The sequence below is a fragment of the Squalius cephalus genome (assembly GCF_949319135.1).
Source record: "Squalius cephalus genome assembly, chromosome: 8".
Lineage (NCBI taxonomy): Eukaryota > Metazoa > Chordata > Actinopteri > Cypriniformes > Leuciscidae > Squalius > Squalius cephalus.
The window spans coordinates 39,475,215-39,502,138 of NC_137129.1; the positions used below are offsets into that span (position 1 = coordinate 39,475,215).

Below are 26,924 nucleotides of genomic sequence, written 5' to 3' on the forward strand. Positions count from 1 at the left end.
TTAGTACATGCTGAGATTTACACTGATTAATAAATGCCATAGAAGTATTGTTAGTTCATATTAACTAATGTTAATGATACCTTATTGTAAAAGTGTTACCAAAAAACTATTTTATACTAAAATAACACTGGTCTTCTGAAGTTATATGATTGTTTCATGTGCAATTTCTTAGTCTGATCTTATCAACCCAAAGCTCTGAAGTCTCATCTGTTTTCATTTTTGTATTCATAATTGTGTTAGTGTGTCTTTTGAGAGGGAAAAGAACATGTTAAACCAATGTTTTGCCTCTTATAGTTGGTATTTTATACATTAGTATAATAGAGAAATGTAAAATAAGTTTTAATCACCTAAAGGACATTTCTTGGGAATCAAACCCATGATCTGTTGCCGGCAGTAATGCTTTAGTAGCAGAGCAGTTTTATTAAATCGAACTACACAACACACAGCATTCAGGTTTGCATCAGCGCTACACAACACACTGGTGCAGGTCCCTCATTGCAGGCGGTTTAGTGAGCTCTGCTTCTCAGTGAGGTTTGTGGCTCTCAGTGTGGCCTAATTCTCCGGCTCTCCAGGGTCTCTCAGGCCCCTTTACGAGTGTCCCTCGTGAAAATCTGGGGGGTCATGTTCACTCTGTGGCCTGTGAAACGTGTGAAATCAAGGGGCACCTCTGTGAGAGGCGGACCTGCTCTGTTTGATGTCGTCCTGTAAAGAATCCGTTTCATGGGTGAGGCATCCTAGCAGAGACATCGTAAAGCAGAAAACATTACCTCATCACAATCTGCACTTCCTTTTTTTTCTTTTACTTAAAGGTGCTCTAAGTGATGTCACGCGTTTTTTAGGCTGAAACATTTTTTGTCACATACAGCAAACATTTCCTCACTATCCGCTAGCTGCCTGTCCCCTGAACACACTGTAAAAAAACGCGGTCTCTGTAGACAGCCCAGGCTCCACAAACGGCAACAAAAACAAACTGGCCCAGCCTGGACCACAAAACATAAACAGTGTTCCAGCCAATAACCGACAAGAATGGGGAGGGGACGGGCTGAGGAGGGGGGAGGGTCGAGCTAGCCTCCGTTTTGTTTGACAGTACTTCGAACGTCAACAAGAAGTGACATCACCCAACATCGCTCAGACCACCTTTAAGGCTCTCCTTTTTGTTGGCCTGCTTTTATGTATATTGATAGTATTTTATATGGGATATATATAAGGTGTGCTGGAGGAGACTTGATTGATGCAGAGTGCTGGACTCTTGCATTGTTAATACAAGATCTTGACCAAAAATGTATGCACCTCTTGATGGAAGTAAGTGTTGTGATGTTATTTCCATCAAGAAGAGGTGCAACAGTGTTTGGTCAAGATCTTGTATTGACAATGCAAGAGTCCAGCTCTCTGTAAAGTCTCCTCCAGCACATCCCAAAGACTTTCAATGAATTTAAGATCTGGAAATGATTCTTCAAGCTCCTCACAACCATTCTTTCACAATCTGAGCCTGATGAATCATGACATTGTTATCCTGAATATGGCCATGATGTCTCTTCCTTTCCTACATGGTTATTTAAGAAAAGATAGCTACACACTCCATCAATTAGGGTTAGAAGAACTGTTGCCAAACATATAACATGCTAGAAACATAATAATCACTGCAATAATGATCCAATCATTGAGCAGTGTATATTATTTCTCACAACCACTTCAGAGGTACAGTTAAATGATCCTGAAGTGTATGAACCTTAAAAGTGGAGTATTAGAGTTTGAGGTAATGAAATAAGTCAGATGCTAATGATTAGATGGTTACACTGCATGCAGAAGCACATAGTTATGAATATGGAGTTGATGGAATAAAGACACAATTTTATGATGTTGAATTAAATCCCAGGACTGCCCTTCTGTTGCACAGCATACTCTAAAGTATGTACTTCCCATCAGCAGTGAAGTATGTACTTTCAGTGCGTAGGTGAAGTATGTGAATTGAGATTCAGCCAGTGACTTTTTTTTCAACGCTGATAAATGTCACGAAGACTGTCCTCTAAAGCTCTGCGCATATATTTCAGGATTGACAGTCTGATTTCTCAGGTGGTTTACGAAGAGGGAATTTTTTCCACTTGTCTCTGGGAGTTTAATGATGTGGTGTGGAAATATCAGGCGTAGAGGTGCAGGCTGCCAGCAGTGAGGTTTCTGTCCGTCTTCCCTCGAAGCACACACACACACACACACACACACACACACACACACACACACACACACACACACACACACACACACACACACACACACACACACACACACACACACACACACACACACACACACACACACACACACACACACACACACACACACACACACACACACACACAATCAGCAGTCAATCTCCCCTCGCCGTCCCCACCACAGTCTGAACAGGAAGTTGATAAGAGCGTGTGGTAAAAGGGGCAGATTTTCAGGCTGTGGACTGACTGACACTTAATAAAGGCAGCGTTCAGTCGCTCGATTGAAAGCAGGTGAGCTGTGCGTCTGATGTTTTTCGTGTCCAGTTGTCTTGGACCGTCCCATTTAGCCCAGATTGACCCCGTTGACCTTTTTATTCTGAAATCTATTGCTAACTGTAGCCTAGTCATGAAATCCCAAATTAATTTTATTGAGCTTATTGTTCCCGATTCATAACTCAGCCCACCATTTTGCTGCAAAGAAAATGCGATTTCCGACATTGTGAGTGACAACGACTGTTGGAAATCCTGATCACGTCACTGCTCGTTTGCATAAAGCCGAGCTCTTGAGAAGTTCAATGCAAATGAGCAGTGATGTTATCTGGGAACAGGTGTCCATGTGAATGAGGTTTAAATAAACTGCTTTTCATATTTTTTCTATCTATTTTTTTTCTTATCATATCTATGTCTCGAATATAAATATAACTAATAATTATATTCAGGTCTAATTTGTTGCAATCAAAGTGCGTTAAAACATTCAGTTTCAACCCTACATTATTCACTGCTGGATTTTTTTTTCTGTTATATTAAATACAGTAGTGGCCAAAAGTAATGATCTTCACCCTTTTTTAAATATTATTTCAAATGTTAAAGATTGTGTAAGCATATTACGTAGTTGTACTATATTGTTCTCAGATATTTTTTGTCCACTTTTATTGTGCTGACAAGCTTGTAGTCCTGCACTTAAAGGGATGGTTTGGAGTAAAATCAACCTAGGGTCCTTTGCACCATGACCTCGAGCTAACCCCCCCCCCCAAATTACTGAAGTGACGTCGACGTCCGGGTTAGCGGTGGCAAGTGTTATTTAAATAAACTCCTGATGTACTTACAAACTTTTCAATGCCTCGTTTTATGAGTACAGAACCTATTTGTACTACTGTAGAAGATTGGTACCATTCTGGGCATTATTAGTGGGGTAATTTACAAACTGCCAAGATAGGAAGCTCAAACAAATGTGAAGCAATGTTTTGAAAGTTGGCTGGTTTTAGTTGATTTTACCCGGTTTAAATGACCAAAATGCTAGTCTCAGTGCTAGAAGCACTTTAAGGGTCCCTCATTTTTTCATCTTTGAAACTGTGTGAAGATCCAGTGACGATCTGTAACGCCTCCGCTGAGGAAGTATCAGATTAGCAAGTCTTTGCTTCTGTCGTTCTTTTTTCCCCGTCTTGGCACTGATTCCTTCAAACTGGCAAGGATGCCAATCGTGCCAGACAACACAAGCACTTCACCCGGCCAGACACTGAGATTACAGTGAATGTGTCTCGTAGACATTTAGATTAAATTACGATCAGAATGTCAGCCAATCAGACGCGGGCCTTTGAAGATGAGTGGGCGTGGCCTGCGCAGCTGCTGTCGGCTGTGTGTGTGAAAGCGTGACAGTTCTGCCCACTCGGACCTAATTGGATATGGTAGGGGTGTTTTTATTGAAATCACTCACAGGTGTAGGCCTCGCTTTAAAGTGGCGCTCGCAACCTCTGAGAACTTTCAGCTGTCTGCCGTTACCAGTGTGTGTTTGTGTGTGCGTCCTTCCCAGACAAAGAAATCTCTATTTTCAGACCAAAGCTCTGTTTGGTTTATTAGCTAGCAGTCCTAGTTGTGTAACGTTCTTGTGGCGTACTGTAAAGTGGGGTGGGTTAGTGAGCTTGAGTACAGAGAGTTGAAATGTTCTGCACCTGCAGGACTGACGCTTGGTTTAACCCTATGACTGCGAGTAAAGCTGGTAGAGAGAATAGCAGAACTGGTTAGTGTGAGACGAGACTAGCAAAACAAGTCTACTAGAGGTGGGAAGCAACTGATGGTACAATGTTATATTGATATCTGGATCCCAATATATTAATATTGCAGTTCTTTATTGTAAAGTTATTAAAAACTCTACTTTTACCTGCTTGTTTTTTTATTCATCTGCATTAGACTTCACTGCTTTTCTTAATTATATTCTGAGCTCGGTCTGAGTTTGGATTTTAGTTGTATCGACTTTTATATTTTGTTGTCATATTTGCTAATGTATTTTAATTATAAAATGTTATTTTAGATTTGCTTACAATTCTTCCCTATTTCTGTTTAAATTTTTTTCCCATTTTTCTTTAATATTATTAATACAATCATAATATTTAAGATGGATGAATGGATAGATGGTAAGAAAGAATACAATTCTATATTGTATTATGTTTAATATAATTTTTATATATTGTGTTTTATTATATTTGCTTGCAATTCTGAACCTGGAAATTTTTCCCCCTATCCTGTTAATGTGTGCATGTGTATCGGCGATTTGAACAATCCAAGATTTTCAATGTAGTAATATTGATATGTTATTGTCAAACACTTTTGGAGATATTAGTCTTTCTCCATTGATGTAGACGGGAGCTTTACAGGAAATAGCTGTACCAAGCTGTATACCATTTTTACTTGCTTTAATAGTAACAAATCTTTTTCTGCAGGTGTTAGAGCAACGTAAAATATCCCCTGGTGTTCTAGACTCAATGATTTTCCCTATTGATTTTTACCACTTTCTCTGTCTATTCACAGGACATCCGTAACACAGTCGGCAACATCCCTATGGAGTGGTACAAGGACTATCCCCACATCGGATATGACCTGGACGGCAAGAAGATCTTTAAGCCAATCAGGAACAAAGATGAACTGGATGAGTTTCTCGACAAGATGGAGAATCCCGATTACTGGTGAGGAGCATCTGGAACATTCATTTCAAGTCATTCAACCTCTATAATTGGTTATTCACTCATTCTCCTGTCATTTACTAGGCGTACAGTCCAAGACAAGATGACCGGCGCTGATATCCGTCTGTCGGATGAGCAGGTGGACCTCGTGCACCGTCTGCAGGAGGGCAAGTTCGGTGACGTCAACTTCAACGAATACGAGGTATTTCGGTCTGGTTTTCCGCTCTGTTGGTGTTGAATTCAACGCAGATCCGACAGTAACAGAATTTGTCACCTTAACATCTGCAGTCTGGTCTGTGTAAACCTCTTAAAACGGCTTCTAGATAATAACCCCAGCGCACGATGGGGGAAAAAATGAACCTCGTCAAATTACTCGTTTATGAAGCCACAGTCTGCGCTCACCACCGACAAATGAAGTAGCGAAACATTAACACAAGCACAATTAGCCGTGATAAGAAAAACAGCGCAGGAGGGAATGAGTCTGGATGGTGTCAAGGCCGTCGTTTAGCGGCTTCACTTTACAAGCATCAGTGCTAACTGTGCATCGCCGTCTCTTCTGGCACAAACAGGAAGTGAGTCACTCCAGATTTGGGTCTGTCTGTGATCAGTTAGTCGACCTCAGACAGGCTTTAAAGACTGCGAGCGTGAAAAAGCCACCTGTCATCTGACTGGGACTACTTGTTGTGTCTGGTTGATAGGCCAGATGTTCTCAGTTTCACATTGCCAAATTAAACTGAATACAAATTGTTTGGTTGTGTTCGGGGTGTGTGTGTGTGTATATATACACTATACGTGTATGTATGCGTGTATGTATATTACAACTATTTATTTATTTATTTTAGGGGTATGACGAGACACTTAGCTCACAAGACATGAGATTGGGTTCACGAGAACTAGATGAGAAGATTTGTGCACTAAATTTTTAAGAAATCCTCAATGTTGGGGATTGTCCCACATTGTCCCACTGATTGTCCCACTGGTTCTTTAATGGTCTTAACCACTTCATTACTCTGATCAGGGAGTAGGAATCATAATATCTCTTCCACCTTTTATTTATGTGAAGGGTTTCACCATATGAAAACAAAATTATGCATTGGAGGTAGTTTCTGCAATAATCAAACAAACAGAAATAAATAACTAAATGTTAAACATACATGCTCACATACTGTTGTGATAAACAGTACATTACCAATTAAACAATTTCAACTCTCTCAAAGTGTGTTTAGTAGAATAGGAAACAAGTAAACAGAATATATAAACAACTTACGGTACATTATACAGCATCCTCATTATGGTATTAAAGTATAATAAATATAGAATATCTTATACAGATGCATAACCATAGTTAAACGAGGTATGGCCAATATTAGCAAGATAAGCCACGATGCTAGCGGCACTTTCACGTGCGTTTCACATGACAAACTAATATACATAAAGATTGCGAAACAGCCGCGACTCACAGGCTTAATGTAAGGGATAATCTCAGCAGGATAAACATCCAGTATTACAAATATAAAGTCAGGAAATAAACTCACTTCGTCAATAACTTTTGTCCTGCACTCAGGAAAAAATACGTCATATTCTGACAGCTCTGTATGCATAACGGAGAACGCGCCACTTACGCCATAACCGCATCCAAAAAAATTGCGTACTACATACTTTCCATATGTATTTAGTATTCTATATAATACACCCTTAAAAGATATAGAATACAGCAGTAGATAATACTTGAAGACATACAATGTAAAGAATTCACAACACTGACAAAATTCATGACTGAAAAAATAGTCTGCAGGTGCATTTTGAAATGTTTTAACTAATCATCTTATAATGAATGTCATTTCAGTTCTAGTTTCTGAGTATGAATGATCATATACATTGAAAGATGGCAATATACAAGCACTGTAAAATGTTTGGCCACAAACTCAACTGAAGGAGAAAACAAACTGTCTTCTCTCCTGAATGATTTCACATGAGTCTCTTCAGACCTTACGGTACTTGAGTTATGAGTTTCCAGAACTTCTGATTGAGACTGTGTCTGACCTCCTAATTGAACACCTTTCCACAAATTGAACATAGAAATAAAAAGTATAAATAAGTTTTTTCTTAGTCTTAAGTGCAAACAATAAGTGCAACCATAATCAAATAATCATTTTAGTTTGTCCACGAGAGATATCATGGCTTTTGAGCGAGCGAAGCATAATAATTGCTCAATAATTGGATGTACAAATGAACATCGAACGGTCAATACAGAGCTCAGCTATGCAGTTACTTGCGCTAATGTAAAGGTAGACAGCATCAAGTTACACACACACTGTAACGCGAGTGTTGTACATTTCTTTGTTATTTGGATAACCTTTTTCCTGTTGGTTATATGGCGCGCGCGATATCCGCATTTCAAGATCGCAGAGCTTGATGTAATTGTAATAAGATAAATACAGACGTTACAGATCTCTCATGAAAAGGCAACAGTAGGTTCGCGTTAGCTACATGATAATAACTGTAAACCATCCGAATAAAGTACCGTATCCAGACATAATATTTTAAACTAACCATTCGGAAACGTCCTGCTGGAGCCGCTGAGTTGCAACTTCTTCATCCGTTGCTTCTCCATCTGGATCAGATTCTGGGTCAAACTGAAATGCTTGAACGACAGCGTGTCTTCGTGCCATTGCAATATATCCAACATAAACAAACATGCATGGTACCGTTGCGCAAGATGGTCAAGGCCACACCCACCCTCCACCTTGTGCCGCCTTTCTCCTCCTCATTAGTATTTAAAGCTACAGACACCGAAACGGCCTGTCTGAAGGAAGCTCATTCTGGGACTGGCTTGTAGTGGCTATAATTCTGCACCGAGGCTGAATTTTTGGAAAGAGATTTCAGATACAGTACTAAGGACCACTAAGGACTATATTAAAGCCTACAAAAAGTAGCATGTCATGGGACCTTTAGTCTTAAGTGCAAACAATAAGTGCAACCATAATCAAAGTACTCTGAAATATTCAAAGTGTCTCAGAGACCAGAGCTAAGAGGTGGTTACACTACACAGCCCAGCCTAAGATAGGTTTGATATCGGGAGACAGGCTGTTGAATGTAGCCTAATTTGCACGCATCAGGGAGCTCGCGTTTTAATTTCACTTTAGAGTTTGTGATCGTTATACTCCGTATTAATATAAATGTCAAAAAATCTAAAAGACCAAAGAAAATTCAAATTCTCTTGGGGTCTTTTAAAACCGAGGGGGTTTTAGCATGCTGTGCTTTACTGTGTTAAGTTGCAGTTTGCACAGGACGGGTTCTTGTTCTCCATCTGAGCTTTTCTTTTTTTTTTTTTTATGACTTTTAATTTCCTTTTTTTAAGTGTAAAACATTGGTTACCGCACCTTTAAACACCCTTGGGATAATATTGATGTGTTTTTTTTACTTTGCCTTTACTTTGAGTTCTCCTCTTTCTGATTCTTAATGTTTTGTTTGTTTTTCTAGCCTGCGGTCGACTTCTTCTCCAACGAAGTGATGATTCACCCCGTCACCAACAGGCCTCAGGACAAGCGAAGCTTTATTCCATCGCTTATCGAGAAAGAGAAGGTAGGATTGGCTGTCCCTGTCACACCTTACGTTTTACGTTTATGGTGAAAGCGTATATTTACTGTGAAAAGGAAACAGCATGAGAATAGTCATGTTTCGTCTGCTAACTGCTCCCAGCTGTGCCGCGTTACCAATAATGATTCCCACATAGTTTTTAAAGTGGAAAGAGGTCTGAAACGCCAGCATAATGGGGATCTGAAATTGGAAATCAAACCTGCAAACGTTTCGGTAAAAATAAGATTCCCTCTTTAGATATTCCGGTCACTATATGTAATGCGTTTCCTGCAGTAAACCAGTAAAAACTGGCGACGTGTGCAACGAGTGTTTTGAGTAATGATCGTACACATGTGCTCTCAATCACGACAATGATGTGTTACTGTGCGTGTGTTTTTCTCTCTACTGTACCGTCACTGCATCCATCTCTCTCTCTCTCTCTCTCTATTAGGTCAGTAAGTTGGTCCATGCCATAAAGATGGGTTGGATCAAGCCACGCAGACCCAAGGAAACCACCCCGCAGTACTACGACCTGTGGGCCAAGGAGGACCCCAACAGCATCCTGGGACGCCACAAAATGCACGTCCCAGCGCCCAAGATGAGACTTCCTGGACACGAGGAGTCATACAATCCTCCTCCAGAATACCTTATGTCGGAGGAAGAGGTGTGTTCACCTAAATATGGCACATCTGTGTGTTCACCTAAATATGGCACATCTGTTGTTCACGATGCTTTTTCATACAGCAACTACCGGGTACTTAAAAAACGGACCATAAAAGTCGTCCGATGACATCAAATTGGTGCAACATTTTCAGAAAATAACTGAGCATTTTTATAATCGATAAATCTATTATCTTTTCAATTGCATTAATAATATAATAATATTTTATATTCCTTTCTTAGTCATGTTATTATATAATATTACTTTACTTGCATTACATGTAGGATTTCATTTAAATATGGTCAATTTAGAACCAAAATTTACCATACAATATTTAATTAAAATATATTTATAGATGAAAATGTATGTTTTAAATAAAATAAATAAAAATACATTTATTAATATTTATATTGTATAAATAAATAATAATAATAATATAATATTTATATTTTTAATTAAAATGTTTTAATCTATTAAAATATTATTAAATTTATGCTTCCTTTGTTTTTCCTCATGTTTAATGCCCAGTTTTAAGTTGGATTAATACATTTAAATTTAAAAGTATTTAATTAAAATATATTATTGAGAAAACATATATTTAAAAATGTATAATTTTATAATTACAATTAATATTAAAATGTATTACATTGTTACCTATTAATATTATTACATTTATGCAGCCTTGCCTTTCTAATTTAAAATATTTAATTGCAATATATTTATAGATAAAAAAAAAATAATGTTTAAAAACTACATCAAATTTATATGTATAATTTTATAATTATCATTAATATTAATTAATGAATTAAAATATTACATTTACAGTGTCTTTCACTCTTGCACTCCATATGTTTTATGTGCATAAACTCGCTTTGTGAAGTAATTTAACTGAGAGACGGAGTCTTTATGCAAAATGGAAATACATTCATTAATAATGCATATAAAAATATAAATGTAAATTATGCACTAGGGGAAAAACGTCTCTTATAAACGCATAAAAGAAGATAATCAGTGAATAACGGCTTAAATGTCGGTCTTTTCTTCACACAAACTTATCATATGACTTCAGGAGATTTGCAGTAAGTCATATGCACTAGTTTAATGTTGAGCTTTGGTCACTATGAGCTGGAACAGAGCAGCAGGATCAGTCTTTTGCAGACCGCACACAGGCTTGGCACAACATGAGTGTGAGTAAATAGACCGATTGAACTCTTCCTTTAAAATGTCTCTGGCTAAATGCCAAGATCATTTCACACCTGTGGCTCCAACTCCATCTCCATTAGGCCTGTACAATTTGCCTATAAGTCATTTGCGTATGTTTTACATGCTATATTTAACTCCAGGGAACACGTGCATCCCCTCTGCTAGTTAATCTTTATATACAACCAAATTTTGACCCCAATTTTGACTGCACCTGTTCTTTAGTCCGGCTTTTGTCAGAGTTGCCCTAACGTTTGTTCTGTGTTTTGTGTGTGTGTGTGTGTGTGTGTGTGTGTGTGTGTGTGTGTGTGTGTGTGTGTGTGTGTGTGTGTGTGTGTGTGTGTGTGTGTGTGTGTGTGTGTGTGTGTGTGTGTGTGTGTGTGTGTGTGTGTGTGTGTGTGTGTGTGTGTGTGTGTGTGTGTGTGTGTGTGTGTGTGTTTTGTGTGTGTGTGTTGTTCAGAGACTGGCATGGGAGCAGCAGGACCCCGAGGACAGGAAGTTGAGTTTCCTGCCGCAGAAGTTCGCCTGCTTGCGGGCCGTTCCCGCGTACTCACGCTTCATCCACGAGCGCTTCGAGCGCTGCCTCGACCTGTACCTGTGTCCCCGTCAGCGTAAGATGAGGGTGAGACGCCTCTACACCCTGTCCCGTACAAATACACTCTACAGTTCAGATGTAAAAATCAACTGTGCCGTTTCTGTACCATTGATGTCACCAAACGGAGTTATGAATGATGAAATCACCAACAAAAAAAATTTATTCAGTCAAAATTCATCTTCCTCAGAGATTTACATGTCTGAATTGAGTTGTTGATGTGGAAAAAAAATTCAAGAAAAATTATGCATTTTTTATAAATCAAAAAATATATTAATTACATGCCTTACTGTTAAAAAGTTTGGTATCAGTATTTTTTTTTTTTTAAAGAAATGAGTCATTTTATTCAGCTTGCCATCACAGTAATAAATTAAATTTATATTCACATAAAAAAGTTCATTTAAATAGTAATAATATCTCACAATATTACAGTTTTACTGTGTTTCAATCAAATAAATGCACTTTCAAAAACAAAAATATCTTATTGACCCCAAACATTTAATCAGCGATGTAAATTTTATATATTTATATATCTATATATGAAGACTTCAGATGCAAAAGCCTCTAAGTGCCATCTGAAATTTTCTTCTAAAATGAACATTTTTATCGAGCTCATATATTTAGGTTCAGTAATTTCACTTTAATGACAATGAATAGGTCATTTTCATTGCCTTTAAAGTGCAATAACTGAACATAAACATACAAGCTTGATAAAAATTATCATTCAAGAAGAACATTTCAGATGGCACTTAGAGGCTTTTGCATCTGAAGTCTTCATATAAAGTTAAATAATTTAATAATATAAAATAATTTTTATGTTTTTTATAAATAATATAAATAAGTTTCATGGCATGATCAATATTAATTTATATATTTTTAAAAATTAAAGAAATTATAAGAAATATTTTATTTTTAAATTTGTCCAATTTCATAATTTGTTTCAAAGTTGTTGTTTTTTGTGATCAGAAATGCACTTCTTTACACATTATCGTCTGCTAAATGCATAAATGTAAATTAATTACACTTTAAAGTTTACTTTTTCAACCTTTTTTTTAAAGTTAACTTTTCATCAAAAAGTAATACATTTCTTCTTTTCCAAAATTAGGTTTTTTTTATTGCATAAAGAAGTTTTAAAAATGTTGACCTATAATATAACAGCTTAACATTTCACAATCCAATTACATTGACGTGATAAAACTGAGCTCTTCCCTTCATTATTTCTTGAATTTCAAGCATTAAATGTATTGTTGTTTTTCTTGTCTTCAAATTTGTGTTTTAACGACAATATTGACTTTCTTTGTCCAGGTGAATGTGAACCCAGAAGACCTGATTCCCAAACTTCCCAAACCCAAAGACCTGCAGCCCTTCCCAACCACACAGTCTCTGGTACGTCAGTGTTGAGCTGGCCTGGGATCAGTTTTTACAGCCTGATTGTGATGATGACAGCTCGAGGAACAGCTTGTAGATCAGAAACTTGTGATATTTCTGGACTAGACTTTATAATGGCAGGACAGTGAGCTTTGATTTTATTTAAACAGGAAACCGTATTACTTACTGGACCGCGTGGGTGAAAAAGATCAGAAGACGAATATTTTTGTTGTTGAAACCTTAGCGTTTTCAGACAGCCGTGGCTGTAAAACTGCAGACATGAAACAGGGTTTGTCATTCTTTTGGACTGGATTAGAGAAGAACAAAAAAAAAGGTCATAAATCACCCAAATATGTTTGCTGGTAATGGGGCTAATGTGAAATAATAGAGTCCTGAACGTGTCCTGGAATGATCTTGCTCTGTCTGCTTTTCTTCTCTGACGTGTGTGTGTGTGTGTGTGTGTGTGTGTGTGTGTGTGTTTGTCTGACAGGTGTACCGCGGACACACTAGTCTGGTCCGAAGCATCAGCGTTTCTCCCAGCGGACAGTGGCTTGTATCCGGTGAGTCTCGTCTCTTCCTGATGTTATGCAGATATTGCAGCTGAAACTGTGATTATCGAAAGACGTTGTTGCAGCCGTGGCTCAGTGGTTTCTGCATGTACTCTGACACATTGCTCCATGGTGCTAGAATGGTCTATGCAGGGTTGCAGTTTGGCTTGCAATGTTCTCAGTCTCATCTCTACCTCTTCTCCCATCGATCTCCCTATATATATATATTTAATACAGACGTTTTCTATGAATATTTTAAATGAAACTTATATATAATTCTATTCTATAATTACAATTTAGTATGAAATTTATATTATTATTATATAAATGTGTGTGTATTTATCGTATATATATATATATATATATATATATATATATATATATATATATATATATATATATATATATACACAAAGTATATTTCTAAGCTATATGGCACTCAAGGCCAGGCTAGATTGTGAATATAAGTATGTTTTCGTGTGTGTGTGATTGTAAAATCATTTAGCATAGATTCAGGAACATGTTTGTCATGTTAAATGCGTCCCCTGCTCAGCATCTGAGGTGTGATTGGACCGTCTGAGGTGAAGTCTGTCTGAGTGCTCTTACCTCAGCGGTAGCTAACAAGCTGCTGAAACCATTCCTCACTCACCCGCCATGATGTCAGAGCTCTGGCGCAGGGAGGCGAGCGACCCGTTCGGAGATGAGAGAGACTCGGACGGGCCTGCGGTTCCGGGCAGAGCCAGGATGAGCACAGACGCGCCTCAAATGTCCACATTCACTGGCGCTCCGCGACGCGGATAAATCAATCACGATCCACACGTGACAGCTCTCTTTTTCCCTCCTCTAGATGGATTTCAGTTGTGCTTTTATGGCTTTTGGCAGCCCTGCTTTATTGTTAGCTGCTTCATGATTTGTTGTCGTGTCCGTTTTGAGTTATTTGTCATTTTGAATGCTGGACAAACACTTTCTAAATCTCGATTTTCCCCCAGTATAAGGAGAAAATGCGAATGTGATTCCAGTTCTGTGAGAATAATTTGTGTCGTTATAAAAATATTTCATTCATAATGGAGGAAAGGCCTCTCTCTCTCGAGTGCAGTCTGTTGATCATTATCCGTATTTTAGGTTTGAGGTCCTTTAGATACATAAATGCACGCTATAATCCCGAGTATTCCCTCAGTAGGGACGCCATCTGACTGCTATTAACTCGAGGGGGATATAAATTACTCGAACGAAGCGAGCAGAAAGCATCATTTTAATAACACAAGCAGTCAATTTCACTCAGGGTGACCAATGGCAGCGGTGTGGCCAAATCCACAGAAACCAAATGATATTCGTACAGTATGAAAATGTGGTTGAATTTGCCCATCTGATTTGAATGAGGTGATCCAGGTAACAATACCGACCTTTCAGACGCGGAATGGCAAGGGTTCCCAGAATGCATTGCAGCTGGTGTTCAAATAAGGCAGATAAGCAGGGGAAAGAGTGTAGATGGGGGCTGGTTGCAGTTTAGTGGCAATATCTGCTCAGCCGTCCATAACAAAGAACTTCATAAAGCGCATATGCAAAACCACTACAGTGAGGGGTTGCTCTTTTGTCTAGCTATAAAATATATTAAAGCAGTAATAAAATGCCCTTTCCCACAGTAAAAAATGGCAGTTGACAACCTCCCAAGCATCGCAACCCTTCTCGCCCTGGGCCGGCCCAACTTTCCTTTGGTTTGTTTGGTGTGTGTGTGTGTGTGTGTGTTTAATAGAGATAATTTCTTCCATATCAATGGGTTGGGCGCTGATGACAAAGCACTAGTGAGTCTTTTGTCCCTGGTCTTTGTTCGTTCTCTGCATTGGGGTTTTCCAATTTTGCATTTGCTGATTTGGGTTTTGCAAGTCGGAAAGTCTTATTGTGAAAAGATTGTACAGCCAGTGGTTGTAAAAACAGGACTAATTTGTTGCAAATGCCAGCAAATTTCAGGAAACGCCAGCAATTTTCTCTACAGATTTGTTTTTGTTCTTTACTAGGTCAAGCATCACTAATTCTAGTAGTGGAAGTTGGTTCTTTAGGGTTAGTGATTTGATCAAATGTATTACCATACACTAACAGTCAGGTTTTTTTAGTCATCTTCTGCTCACAAAAGTTGCATTTATTTGATCAAAAATACAATAAAAATATCAATATTGTGACACATTATTACCCTGGTAATCCAGAGTTCTCACGAGAGCACAAGTTAAATTTGTTCAGTGAGTTACTCTGGTGTCGAGTAATGATGCTCATTAACTATGCCCTTGTATCCGAGCTGCACCAATCACATCGGGTTATCTGATATAGGCGGGCCAGAGGCGAGCTAAACAGAAGACGACAGCGCTGTGACGTCGAAGTCATTAGTAAACATTGCAAGATGGCTATGGATGAACACCAGTTGTTTGAAACGGCTTTGGCCGCTACAATGAACGAGTTAGACTTGCTTTTTATCTAAAAGAGGAACAGAAGACGGCGCTCGAATCGTTCCTTTGCAAGAAGGACGTTTTTGCTATTTTGCCGACCGGATACGGCAAGAGTCTAATCTACCAGTTAGCTCCGCTGGTAGCTAAGCGTATGGGGCTTGTTGTGATTGGTTGTAGTGTTATCCAATTGCGTGCAGTGAGATTTTCAAATGCATGCTTGGTGCCGCCCCTCGAGCTGGCCGATTTTCATTAGTCGATGCCAGACCATTAATCTTTCAGATTTAGGTCTGGATTACCAGGCTAACACATTATTACATTAAAAAAATAAAATCCTGTGATCAAATCTGAATTTTCAGCAACATTACTCCAGTCTTCAGTGTCACATGATCCTTCAGAAATCATTCTAATATGATGATTTGATGCTCAAGAAACATTTCTGATTATTATCAATGTTGAAAACATTGCAGTTTTTTTGCAGAATTCTTTGAATTGAAAGTTCAAAAGAACAGCATTTATTTGAAATATAATTAATTTGTAACAATATAAAAGTCTTTAATTTAATATTTCCTTGTGGAATAAAAGTATCTTACTGACCTCAAACATTTGCTTGGAAATCGAAGTAACAAACTTGCTTATAACTTTGGCATGTAACTCGTACTGTACCTTACTAAGTGTTCAGGCGTACAATTTTCACCCGAACGACGATATAACAAGTGGAAATTCCCACATTGAAGAGACCAAATTTAAAAGATCTGAAGATTTTTGTCATTTTTTTCTAAAGACTTCAGAAATGCATCAATGATGAGAATCTTACAAGAATTTTGTTTACAGTCTTGCAGAAGGAAAACGCTGCAATTACAGCACGTGAAACCTACAGTTACAGTTTTTGCGCTATAGTCAGACTGCAGTGTACGGCATGAGAGAATGCGGTGAGGACGGCCTGAGGTTACACGACTGTGTGCATATTTACGTTTACGGAGCTCAGATCATGGCCTGAGAGAGCCTCAAACGGGCATTCCTCACTAATGATGTGGCAAAACCAAGACGAGCGGTGACATTATAAACTGAAGCTTGACTGTCACTCAGGACACCATGAACTCGCTGTGATCCGCATGCTCTGCTTTAATCGATGCGGACCTCCTTTTCTGGAAACTCTTTTATTTGGGGTATGAGTGTTTTGAACTGATTGATTTAATTAATGAAGCAAGAAAAACACTAGAGGTCATCAGAGGTTGTACATGGCAGTGATTTTACCATGTTTAAGGGGTCTCAAATGTTTAGAAGTTGTGAGTGTGAGTGTGTGCTTAATGAATACACTCATTTTTTTATTTAAAACCATTGTAAAATCCAAACTACTTGTGGCTAGATGCTATATATTATATACTGTTGAAAAATTGGGGGGAAAGTCTCTAATTCTCACCATTTAAAAAAAAAAAAGAATATTTTTTTTCTATTTAAATATAATTTCAAATGTAACTTATTCATGTGATCAAAGCTGAATTTTCAGCATCATTACTCCAGTCTTCAGTGTCACATGATCCTTCAGAAATCTTTTTAATAGGATGCTTTGCTGCTCAAGAAATATTTGGTGTTACTATCAATAGCTATGTTTTATCAGTTTATTTAATTCAATAGCTATTTTTATGCACATTTTGGGTTATCTCACAAAAAAAAACACTGGATGGAAATCAATGCCATGATGCACATAAGTTCTATGCCCCTAAAAAACGCATTCACTCAATTGAGCTGAATACATTTTTGTATCAGATAAAAAGACTGAACTACAATGAAAACACATTTACAGAATAAATCCCTCGATGTGCAACAAAAAAACTCATGTCCTCAAAGTAGATGTGATTGGATAACTTGACTAACCAGCAGACCAATCACATCGCACAGCATCTCAAATGTTGGTTTGATGATTCTGAAATGCCTGAGCCAAAGTCTGTCATCAGAATGATTTTGTGTAATGACCTCCCAGAAGCATCTCACGTGATTGTGTTCCCGAACGCAAGAGAATATGACTTGTTTCGTCTGCATGCCCTGAGACGCAAGTCATTTATGATGGAGGGAAAAAGAGCCACTGTTTCTTCCCCGATCACAGCAATTTCCATTTTTATTACAGATATTTTGCGCCAATTTCCCAGGAAGTTACAATTTTGTTCTCTTGAACACATGGGATGGAAACACTGCTTTATTCGCAAATTATAAATGTCTTCAATGTCACTTTTGAATGTCACCTTGCTGAATATAAGTTCATTTTTTTTAAGAAAACAAATCTTACACCTCCTGTTCTGTAATGAACACCCAGCTCTAGGTGAGATGTAACTGTGAGAAAAAACACAGATTGATGAAGAAATGTGGGGATTGAATGTCAGCATGAACATTGGGTGCATTTCATAAAGCTGGAGTTTAAAATAAAAATGAATCTCTTGGGCTCTGTCCAGAAACACAACTACAAATTAACGGAGTGGCTAAAAGAGATCGGAGTGGTTGGCGGGAGCCTTGCTCAGCCACAGGAACATCCATACGCTCCCAAAAACACGCTACACAACACACACGACGCTGTGTGAAAAACACTAGTCATACCAGGGTGTTTCCGGATACAAACTATGGGAAGTGGATTATTTTAAAGATCAAAAAGTGTTCATGACATGACCATTTAAGTTTGTAGTTTTTCAGCCATTTATAGACACAAAATAGCCGTACAATGAAATCAAAATTGTGCTGTTTTGCCTAAATTTGTGTTCTTGTTTTTGTATGATTTGAATCAGTTGTGAACAGTTTTGGCAAGCTTTCATTCAGGTCGGGCTCCATTCCCACTTTCGATGAGCAAAAACCGATAAATTCAAGCCCTGTCCTAAAATAGACTTAGTTTTTCCTTATTTGAATATTTTATCTCACTCTGAAATGCCACATTAATGAAGTAAAATGGGTTGCAAATGCTGTTTCTTGTTGCCTTTAACGTCTCATTTCTGTCATCCTTTGGGACACATTACAGTCTCAAAGTGCCATTACTGTCCTATAAAATGGACTTTTAACATTCATGCTGCTTTTCCCCTCCATAAAGGCAAATATTACCCTCATTTCCATCTTATTTATGGTCAGAGTCCATACTTGAGCGTCTACAGGAAAGTCTCGGTGTCCCCTGCATCACTGTGCTCCAGACAGGCCTCTCTGACCGCCAGCGGGTGTCCGCCACAGAGCCCGTCCCTCCTGCTATATCTGTCGCCATACAGCTCAATACTTAAAAAGTGATTATGGCTTTTGGAGTTATTACACTCCACCCTCCAGGCCTGGCCCGTTTCCCCCGTGTTGTTTTCCCTGCGTTTATGAAGCATGCAGGTATAAAAGTTAAAATGAGATTTTACGGCAGATTTCGATGTGCGGCTGATACGAGGATGGGGTTTCCCATCTGCAAAATGAAACCGAGCCGTTTGTCGTTAGATAAAATGATTTTTAAGTGAATTTAAAGATAAATAATGCATCAAGTGTTAATAAATTGCATTATACCATCTATAAAATAAATATATTTTATTTAGTGTTATAATTGTATGCCTTCATTACTTTAAGGATGGTAATGTTTTTCAGTGTATAAAACGACATGGTGCTTCTTGGGAAAGCAATTTAACATTGATTAAATTAAATTGAACTTTTCAATTACAAGTTGTTTACTTGCTGGATTTTTATATTTGTTTTGAAAATGGGGTAGTGCTTTATTTTACAGCCCTGTTCCCCATGTACATACTTTATACTTATTATAGTAATTACAAAAACTGGGTAATAACTAGGTACTAACCCTGAACCTAACCTTAACCCTTGTAGTTACCTTATATTATCAGTAATTTCTTGGCAAGTACACTGTTAGTACATGCGAGTGCACGTACTGTAAAATAAAGTGCAACTGGAAAGGGCATGTTAACACATACAATCAGCTATTCATTATTAGTCATTTTACTCACACTTTATGTATACAATGGACATAAATGGCTCTTTTTTTTAATAATGACTGTCTTAACAGCAGTAGCGCACATATATTTTAAAAACCCGACTTCTCTGTCTCTGTCACCTACAGTAATCTTGTATTATTACTGTTCACACATGCCAAAGCGCTGCTGTATTTGTCTTAGTGGTTGCGTTAGAGCGAGGATGAGTTATCCTCCATGTGTGCCGATGAGAGCAAAGTGCCATCGAGCTGACAGAGCGCTTTTGTTGTGCTTGAGACCACTGGGTCTTAGAGCTGTCAGCGTCCCGAACGTCTGTGTCCACACATTCACACTTAATGCATTTCACTCCGAAACATTATAGAACCCTGAATAGATCCTAGATTGTAAACAAATTTGTGTATGTATGAATCAGCGTGTTTGTTTGCCCCCTTGACCTCAGGCTCTGATGACTGTACGGTGCGTTTCTGGGAGGTCAGTACGGCGCGCTGCCTGAAGACTCTGGATGTGGGCGGAGCCGTGAAGGGCGTGGCCTGGAATCCCAATCCCGCCGTCTGTCTGGTCGCTGTCAGCTAGTAAGACACGCCTCCTCTTTCTCTGCATTTGAAGGTTTACTTGATGTTCATCTGTATTTGTAACCTTCATTATGTGCTGTTTATTATTTTACAGCAGAAGTTTTGCAGCATTAGTTTGGATGGGTTTAGAGCTGCAGTTAATTTGGTCAGCATCAGGAAAGGCCAATTATGTGTTAAGTGTTCATTTCAGAATTTGAGTAACACATTTACAGGAACTGAATGTTCCTAGGGAGGATCATTATTAGTATTAGTATATAAATTAGTATCTGTTATACTGCAGGGCTACTGAATGCTTGAATCTGATTGGTTGACGAACGTTCTAAGGTGTGCATTATTTTCAGGGAAACGCACAGCTAAAGTAGTTCCAGGCAGGTCTTGACCGCATTACAGTTCCATATCACTTCGCGTAGTTAACGGTAATAACGGAAAATAGGATACAATTCATAACAAGAAAAAAACATTTAGCCCCATGCGCTTGATCTGGAATTTTCAATGTCTAGCTTCACAATCAATGGAAACATGCAGTTTAATTTGAATAAATAAAGTATATAGTCCTATCTATAATCAATAGAAAATTAAACTGAATATAAGCTAAATAAATGGATAGTCCTGCAGCACGGATTATTATTGCAGATAATATAACAAATAAATCATTATTGATAGGCCTACTTGTTAAAAGGGTTTTGTGTTTCATTTATTTGGCTAGTCTACTGTCATCTGTCAATAATAGAAAAAAAAGAATGAATTAAATTTATTTAATAAATAAATAATAATATTGACGCACATGCTTTTCTGTCTCATTATTGCAACATCTCTCTCTCTAATAACTGCATTAATAACTGGGGACACACTTTAAGGCCGGTTATGAATGTAATTTGATACGTATGACTGATCATGCCCAAACGCGTGTTCAGTGCGTTCAGTCTGTGTTCAAAGTCGGTGTTTAAAATCTGCTGCGATGAAAACAGTCAGAGAATGTGTCAGCTAGTCGTGTGTCCCCAGCATTAGTGCATTAGTCTGCTATCATTGGCTCAAACCTCCGTTACTAACTCTAAAATGACGTTTTGGAATTAGCAACGGAGGCATTGGATTAGATGCGTAAGAAATTAGTCCTACATACAAGAGCGTTTTAATGACAAAAGCTTAACAAACGTCTTGAAATACATAATCTGAACAATGTTTCGAGGTGTGGTAACTCTAGTATAAGCGGAATAATTGACTTCAGGCCGTTGAATTATTAGAAAAATAATGCACACCCGAGGTGAACGGCCACTCCGCTTCGCGTCGTGACCGCATTACCACCTCGGGTGTGCATTATTTTTCTAATAATTCAACGGCCTGTCGTCAATTATTCCTTACTTATTATTTAGCCAGCGATTCATATTAATCATTCGTTGGTTGGTTGGTTAATAGGAAGGCAAGTTAGATAAATAGTGTTAGATGCAATGTATAGATAAACATTATTATTTTGGCTGGTTGATTAGTTAGTTTAATATATGTTAGATAAATAGCTAGGTAGGTTAGATAAATGGTTTGGTCTGTCGGATGGATGGATGGATGGATGGAAAGATAGATGGATAGATTAGAAATAAAAGATAGATAGACTGATTGATTGAGATAGATGGATAGATAGATAGATAGATAGATAGATAGATAGATAGATAGATAGATAGATAGATAGATAGATAGATAGATAGATAGATACATGGACATACGGATAGATGAGAGACGGATCAGATTTAACTTGATGTTTGTGTGCAGTGACGACACGATCCTCCTCCTGAACCCTGGCCTGGGCGACCGGCTGCTGTGCGCCGCCACGGATCAGCTGATCTCTTCCTATGAGGAGCCAGAGGAAGCCAAGGACCAGCCTGTGCAGTGGGCCGTCTCAGAGGGCGAAGGTCACGAGCAGGGTCACCGCCTCGTCCTCAAACACCCCAAGGTAATCAAAACGCACATAGAGAGACCTTATGGTAAAGCGTTACCATTCATTCTTATATTCATAGGAATGACATCATCACGATAACCATTAGCCAGGCAAATTTCTCCTCTGTTCAGTTCAGTATTTTCCAGTTAACAATAGAAATGAAAATGTCTTTCTTTCGTGTATCCCCTGTGAGAGCGTCCGTCCGTCCCTCACGTGAGCGGCAGCCAGAGGCTTTTAACTATTGGCAGAGGCCACAAGCCTGTGGTCGTCTTTTTCCTGAAATGGAAAGAAATTTAAGACTCCTCTAGTGTCCAATTAAAACTACTGGAAAAAGCAAAGCAGCGACACGCGTTGGCAGACTGGCAGAGGCCGAGCCGGTGTTAATAACGGCAGTAAATTTAGTCCCAGCGTGTCTTTGAGGTTATAATTGGATTAATCGTCTGCGGATTTACCACAGAATGACTTTGACCTCTGCCGGTTTCTCTCTCGTCTCTCTGTGAAGGCCGTGAGGCAGGTGACGTGGCACGGGAAAGGCGACTACCTGGCGTGTGTCATGCCCGACAACAGCAGCAACCTGCAGGTGGTCATCCACCAGGTGAGCAAACGGCGGACGCAGAACCCCTTCCGCAAGAGCAAGGGTCTGGTGCAGTGCGTGTCCTTCCACCCCGTCAGGCCCTACTTCTTCGTGGCCACGCAGCGATACGTGCGAGTCTACAACCTCATCAAGCAGGAGCTCACCAAGAAGCTGATGGCCAACTGCAAATGGATCTCGAGCATGTCCGTCCACCCGGCAGGTACGTAACAAGACGTCTCTGAGAGGGTTAATTCACATTCACCGTCAATTACTCGCCCTCATTTCATTCATAAACCTTATGACTTTCTTCTGTAAAACATAGTAGTAGTTTTGGATAATCTGAGAGCTTCTGTTTTCTATGCGATTAAAGAAAACAGGGGCTGTCAAATGAAAAGGGCAAGGTACTGTACAGGCGCAGTTATATTTATCATGGTTTGGCTAAATTTTGTGAGTAAAATCCAGTCGTTTTAGCGCAATGAAGAATTTGATGCACTTCCTGTTGCAAAGAGATTTACCTATGCACATTCTTACATTTTATATTAAAGATTAAATCTTCGATATTCTAAAATGATCCAGGCTGTTTGGAAAGCAGTTATTTAGGGTTGGTTTGTGTATATGGTTGAGCTGTCAAAACGCATTAATGCATGCAGTTATTTTTTTTATTTTAATGTGTAAATATTTAACAAGGTTTTTTTCTGTCATCCTTTGGCAGCGCTACAGTATATGATAACGCTATCATTAATTCAAGTGCTATTAAACCATTCAAGCCATTCAATCACAATAAGAGGCAAAAAAAAGAACTTGAATCTGTGCTGTCAGTGAATCTCCTGTCTGTGTGACACACACACACCGGACTCATGCACACAGAAAGCCGCTTCAGTGCATCGAGTTCTCTATCGCGCTTGAACGGACAAAAACACACAAAACTATGTCAAAATGCCAGCTTTGGCGATCCTCGTAAGCTCTGTCTTAAATTAGTTGAATAAAATCTAAAAGAACCATAAAGAGTTGTGAGAAAATAGGATGTGCGTCAGATCTTAAAGTGATAGCATCCTAAAAAGCTGCTGCCGTGATGTCTGTCATTTAATATAAATCAAAGAACTAAAGACAGAGAAAATCACTCGCTGCTCTTGACTGAATAACATTTGTAGCTTTAATAAGGATTAATCTATATCAAATTTATAATTTATACAGTGAAGACTGTGAAGTGTTTGATAACTATTCAGTTTCTGTATAGTTCCTACCTGTTAGATCAGATATTGCATTTTGTGCATTTTATTTGCATCTTGCTTCCATCCAGCATTTTTAGATTCAAAATTTGCATGAAAACGTTTCGATGGAAACTTAATATCAAATGCACAAAATGCAAGCTTGAAGTAAGAGAGATACTCATGTGAATAAACTAGGATGGTAGCACATTTACGAATTCTTTGATGCACATCAGAAAGTCATGTTAAATGTTACAGATAGAAACAATCAGCTACTAATCACTTGCAAACATGAGGTTTGTCAAGAACATGATCTTCCAATTAATAAGAGCCACATTGACTTCTCCAGAAACTACCACTTGTATTTCCTTTTCGTTTTTTTTTTTTTGTTTGTTTGTTTTGCATCAATAAGGGTTGTTAGTTAAAACTAAAGCCATAAGTTAATTGAAATAAAGTGGAAATAAAATAAAATGAGAAATTTTGCCTTAGCAACTAACTGAAATAAAAGAATGTAATGCATAAAGATTTGAGGGAAAGATTTTGAGTGAATGCTGATGTAAATGTCGCTCTGTTCCTGAAGACTTCAGATGACTCCGGTCATATGGATTCTTTTAATGCCGCTCTTTTGTCTTTTTGGGAGCTGCATAGGCTTTGAATGAATGGAAAATAGCAGCTTGGAGATTTTTAAAAATACTTTGTGTGAAGAAAGCAAGATATATGGGTCTGGAATGAGATGTCTGTGAATAAACGAGAAGAAATTCTTTTCTGGGTGAACGATTATGAACGTTAACGTTTTACGGTAACCTTTCAGAATGAAAACTGGCACATTCTTCAGCCAGTTAGAGTATATTATATAAAAGTTGACCAGAGGAAAGTAGTTCTGGCTTAATCTGAATCTAAATGTCCCCAAAGTGATGTGACATCAGTGACCACTTTCTGCAAGTCAGATGTGATTGGTTTCTCCTCTCTCACCCGTTTTCCATAGGTGACAACGTGATCTGCGGTAGCTACGACTGTCGTCTGGCCTGGTTCGATCTGGACTTGTCCACGAAACCATACAAAGTTCTCCGGTGAGTCAGCACGAGCAGGTTTTTATAATTTGGGCAGTCTGGGTCAGACTCGAGGGAAATTGTTGCTAATGCTGGCGCTGTCAGATGAATGAATGTCTCCTGGGTTCTGTGTAACGTTCCTCCGCTGTCGGGACGCTGACGGGTCTGTCTTGTGTCTCTGTCCGCACAGGCATCACAAGAAGGCTCTGAGGAGCGTGGCCTACCACAACCACTACCCACTGTTCGCGTCGGGCTCTGATGACGGCAGCGTGATCGTCTGTCACGGGATGGTCTACAAGTGAGTCTGATCCTCTTCCTCTCCGGCTTTTGTTTGACTTTTTCCTAATGTTTGACTTTCTTTTTTAATATTCTAATCTCTCTTCTTTCTATGGCTGTGTTTAAATAATACTACCAAACTATTCGTACTGTTGCTGCAGTAAATTGAATATATAATGGACAATTTTCTTTATGCATCTTGTACTTGAATATGTGAAGTACTCAAAAGAGTGCATTTCCAGGAATGCTGTATCCCACAATGCAATGCACTCGAGTTTCCATTTATCAGTGTGACAAATGAACTGAAATTAATATCAGATGTGCTTTTGTGGCTAATTGTTTTAGTGGACTGCCAAAACTTTGAAATTAGGTCATGTGACAAAGAAGCATAATATTGTTTGAAAGGTTCATCGTGTAATAATGCATATTGTTTCAATTAATATATTTTTTTTAAATCATAGGCTAATAAGCTATAGGTGTAGTGCATACTGTGTATTATGTGAACTGCTAACTACTTAAAATACATACATATCGATAATTAAATTACAATTGTATGCAGTGATAAATACTAAAAACGTAATGTTTGTGCACTGCTGACCTTTTGAAATTTTTAAATATTAATAATTAAATATACATTACAATTTCATGCAGTATGCAGTATTTTAATAATGTAATGTTAGTTAAAAATATAAATATAATATAATGAAATGTATTTAAATTGTGTAGTATGTAAATATAAATATTAAAAACGATTTATTGTTTCAAACTGTATCTCATGCTTAATTCAGTGAGTGGCGTCTAGTCATGATCTATAAGTTCATATTAATATTTAAATTCTGTGTGAAACAGATTCATTATATTCATGTTTAATTCACAGTGTTATTCAGATGAAATTACATGAATAAATTATTTGACTTTTTACCTAATTTTATGTATAAAATGTTTTATCTTTACACAGTCCAATCAAATAATGAGGAGAGAAAATTGTAAAATTCTTCACACTGGAATTGGAAAGTGCATTGCATTGTGGGAAACTGTGTTCTGAGCTCTGTTTCTATACTGCACATTTAGGGCGTTTTCAGACCTGTACATCATTTCTTGACTTCATTTGTTAAAATGTTCGCTTTCACAAGGCAACATTTCAAAGCGTACCAAAATGTGTGTATGCAGGTCACATGTGAGTACAACTGTCCTCTTATTGGTCAGAGTTTCCTTTTCGTCATCCATTAAGATGACACACACACACAACTGATCAATTATATATTTATTTATAATACTGCTGCTTTTTACATGACACATTTCCCATTATGAATTATGTTCGTTGCTTTCTGTTCGGAGTTCGAGTTAATTTTCAGTCGAGCCGAGACCTCTTCATTCGGGTGATCTCGGATTGTTTAGGTGTGGATCCGAGCGTGATTACGGTTTTCATATATCATTAAATGAACCGAACTGAGCTATAAAACGCACCAGGTTTCGAAAACAAATGCTCCAAACAAGCCAGGTGTCAAAGCGCCTTAAGTGTCTCCCAGCTATTTCATGCATAGAGAGATGTTAGTATACAGCACATGCTGCATAAACAGTGTGAGTAGTGTGGTGATCTCTCTTAACTCTGTGTAGTTCTCTCTTGTTTCTGTTCTTCTCGGTCTGTCTGTCTGTCTGTCTGTCTGTCGGGCTTGTGTCCAGTGTTTCTGCTGGGCTAGACTATCATTCCCGAAGTACGGTCAGGAACGCTCTTTGAGAGGAGCTAATGATCCGTGTACGGCAAGCCAGATCTGCATGAAAAGTTGAAAACCCTTCATCAGCTGGCCTTAATAGATC

At 38.3% G+C, this 26,924-nt stretch overlaps 1 protein-coding gene across 1 annotated transcript in view; it reads left to right on the forward strand.

The window, feature by feature from the left end:
* The window catches only part of bop1 (BOP1 ribosomal biogenesis factor), a 78,503-nt gene that overhangs the window by 48,296 nt on the left and 3,283 nt on the right, over window positions 1-26,924 (forward strand). The window contains exons 4-15 of the mRNA XM_079879716.1: window positions 5,016-5,170; window positions 5,252-5,369; window positions 8,651-8,752; window positions 9,198-9,410; window positions 11,068-11,229; window positions 12,505-12,585; window positions 13,058-13,127; window positions 19,940-20,072; window positions 21,834-22,014; window positions 22,502-22,793; window positions 24,767-24,851; window positions 25,021-25,128. Coding sequence (XP_079735842.1) covers window positions 5,016-5,170; window positions 5,252-5,369; window positions 8,651-8,752; window positions 9,198-9,410; window positions 11,068-11,229; window positions 12,505-12,585; window positions 13,058-13,127; window positions 19,940-20,072; window positions 21,834-22,014; window positions 22,502-22,793; window positions 24,767-24,851; window positions 25,021-25,128 — 1,700 coding nt within the window. The remainder of the gene's footprint in view (window positions 1-5,015; window positions 5,171-5,251; window positions 5,370-8,650; window positions 8,753-9,197; window positions 9,411-11,067; window positions 11,230-12,504; window positions 12,586-13,057; window positions 13,128-19,939; window positions 20,073-21,833; window positions 22,015-22,501; window positions 22,794-24,766; window positions 24,852-25,020; window positions 25,129-26,924) is intronic.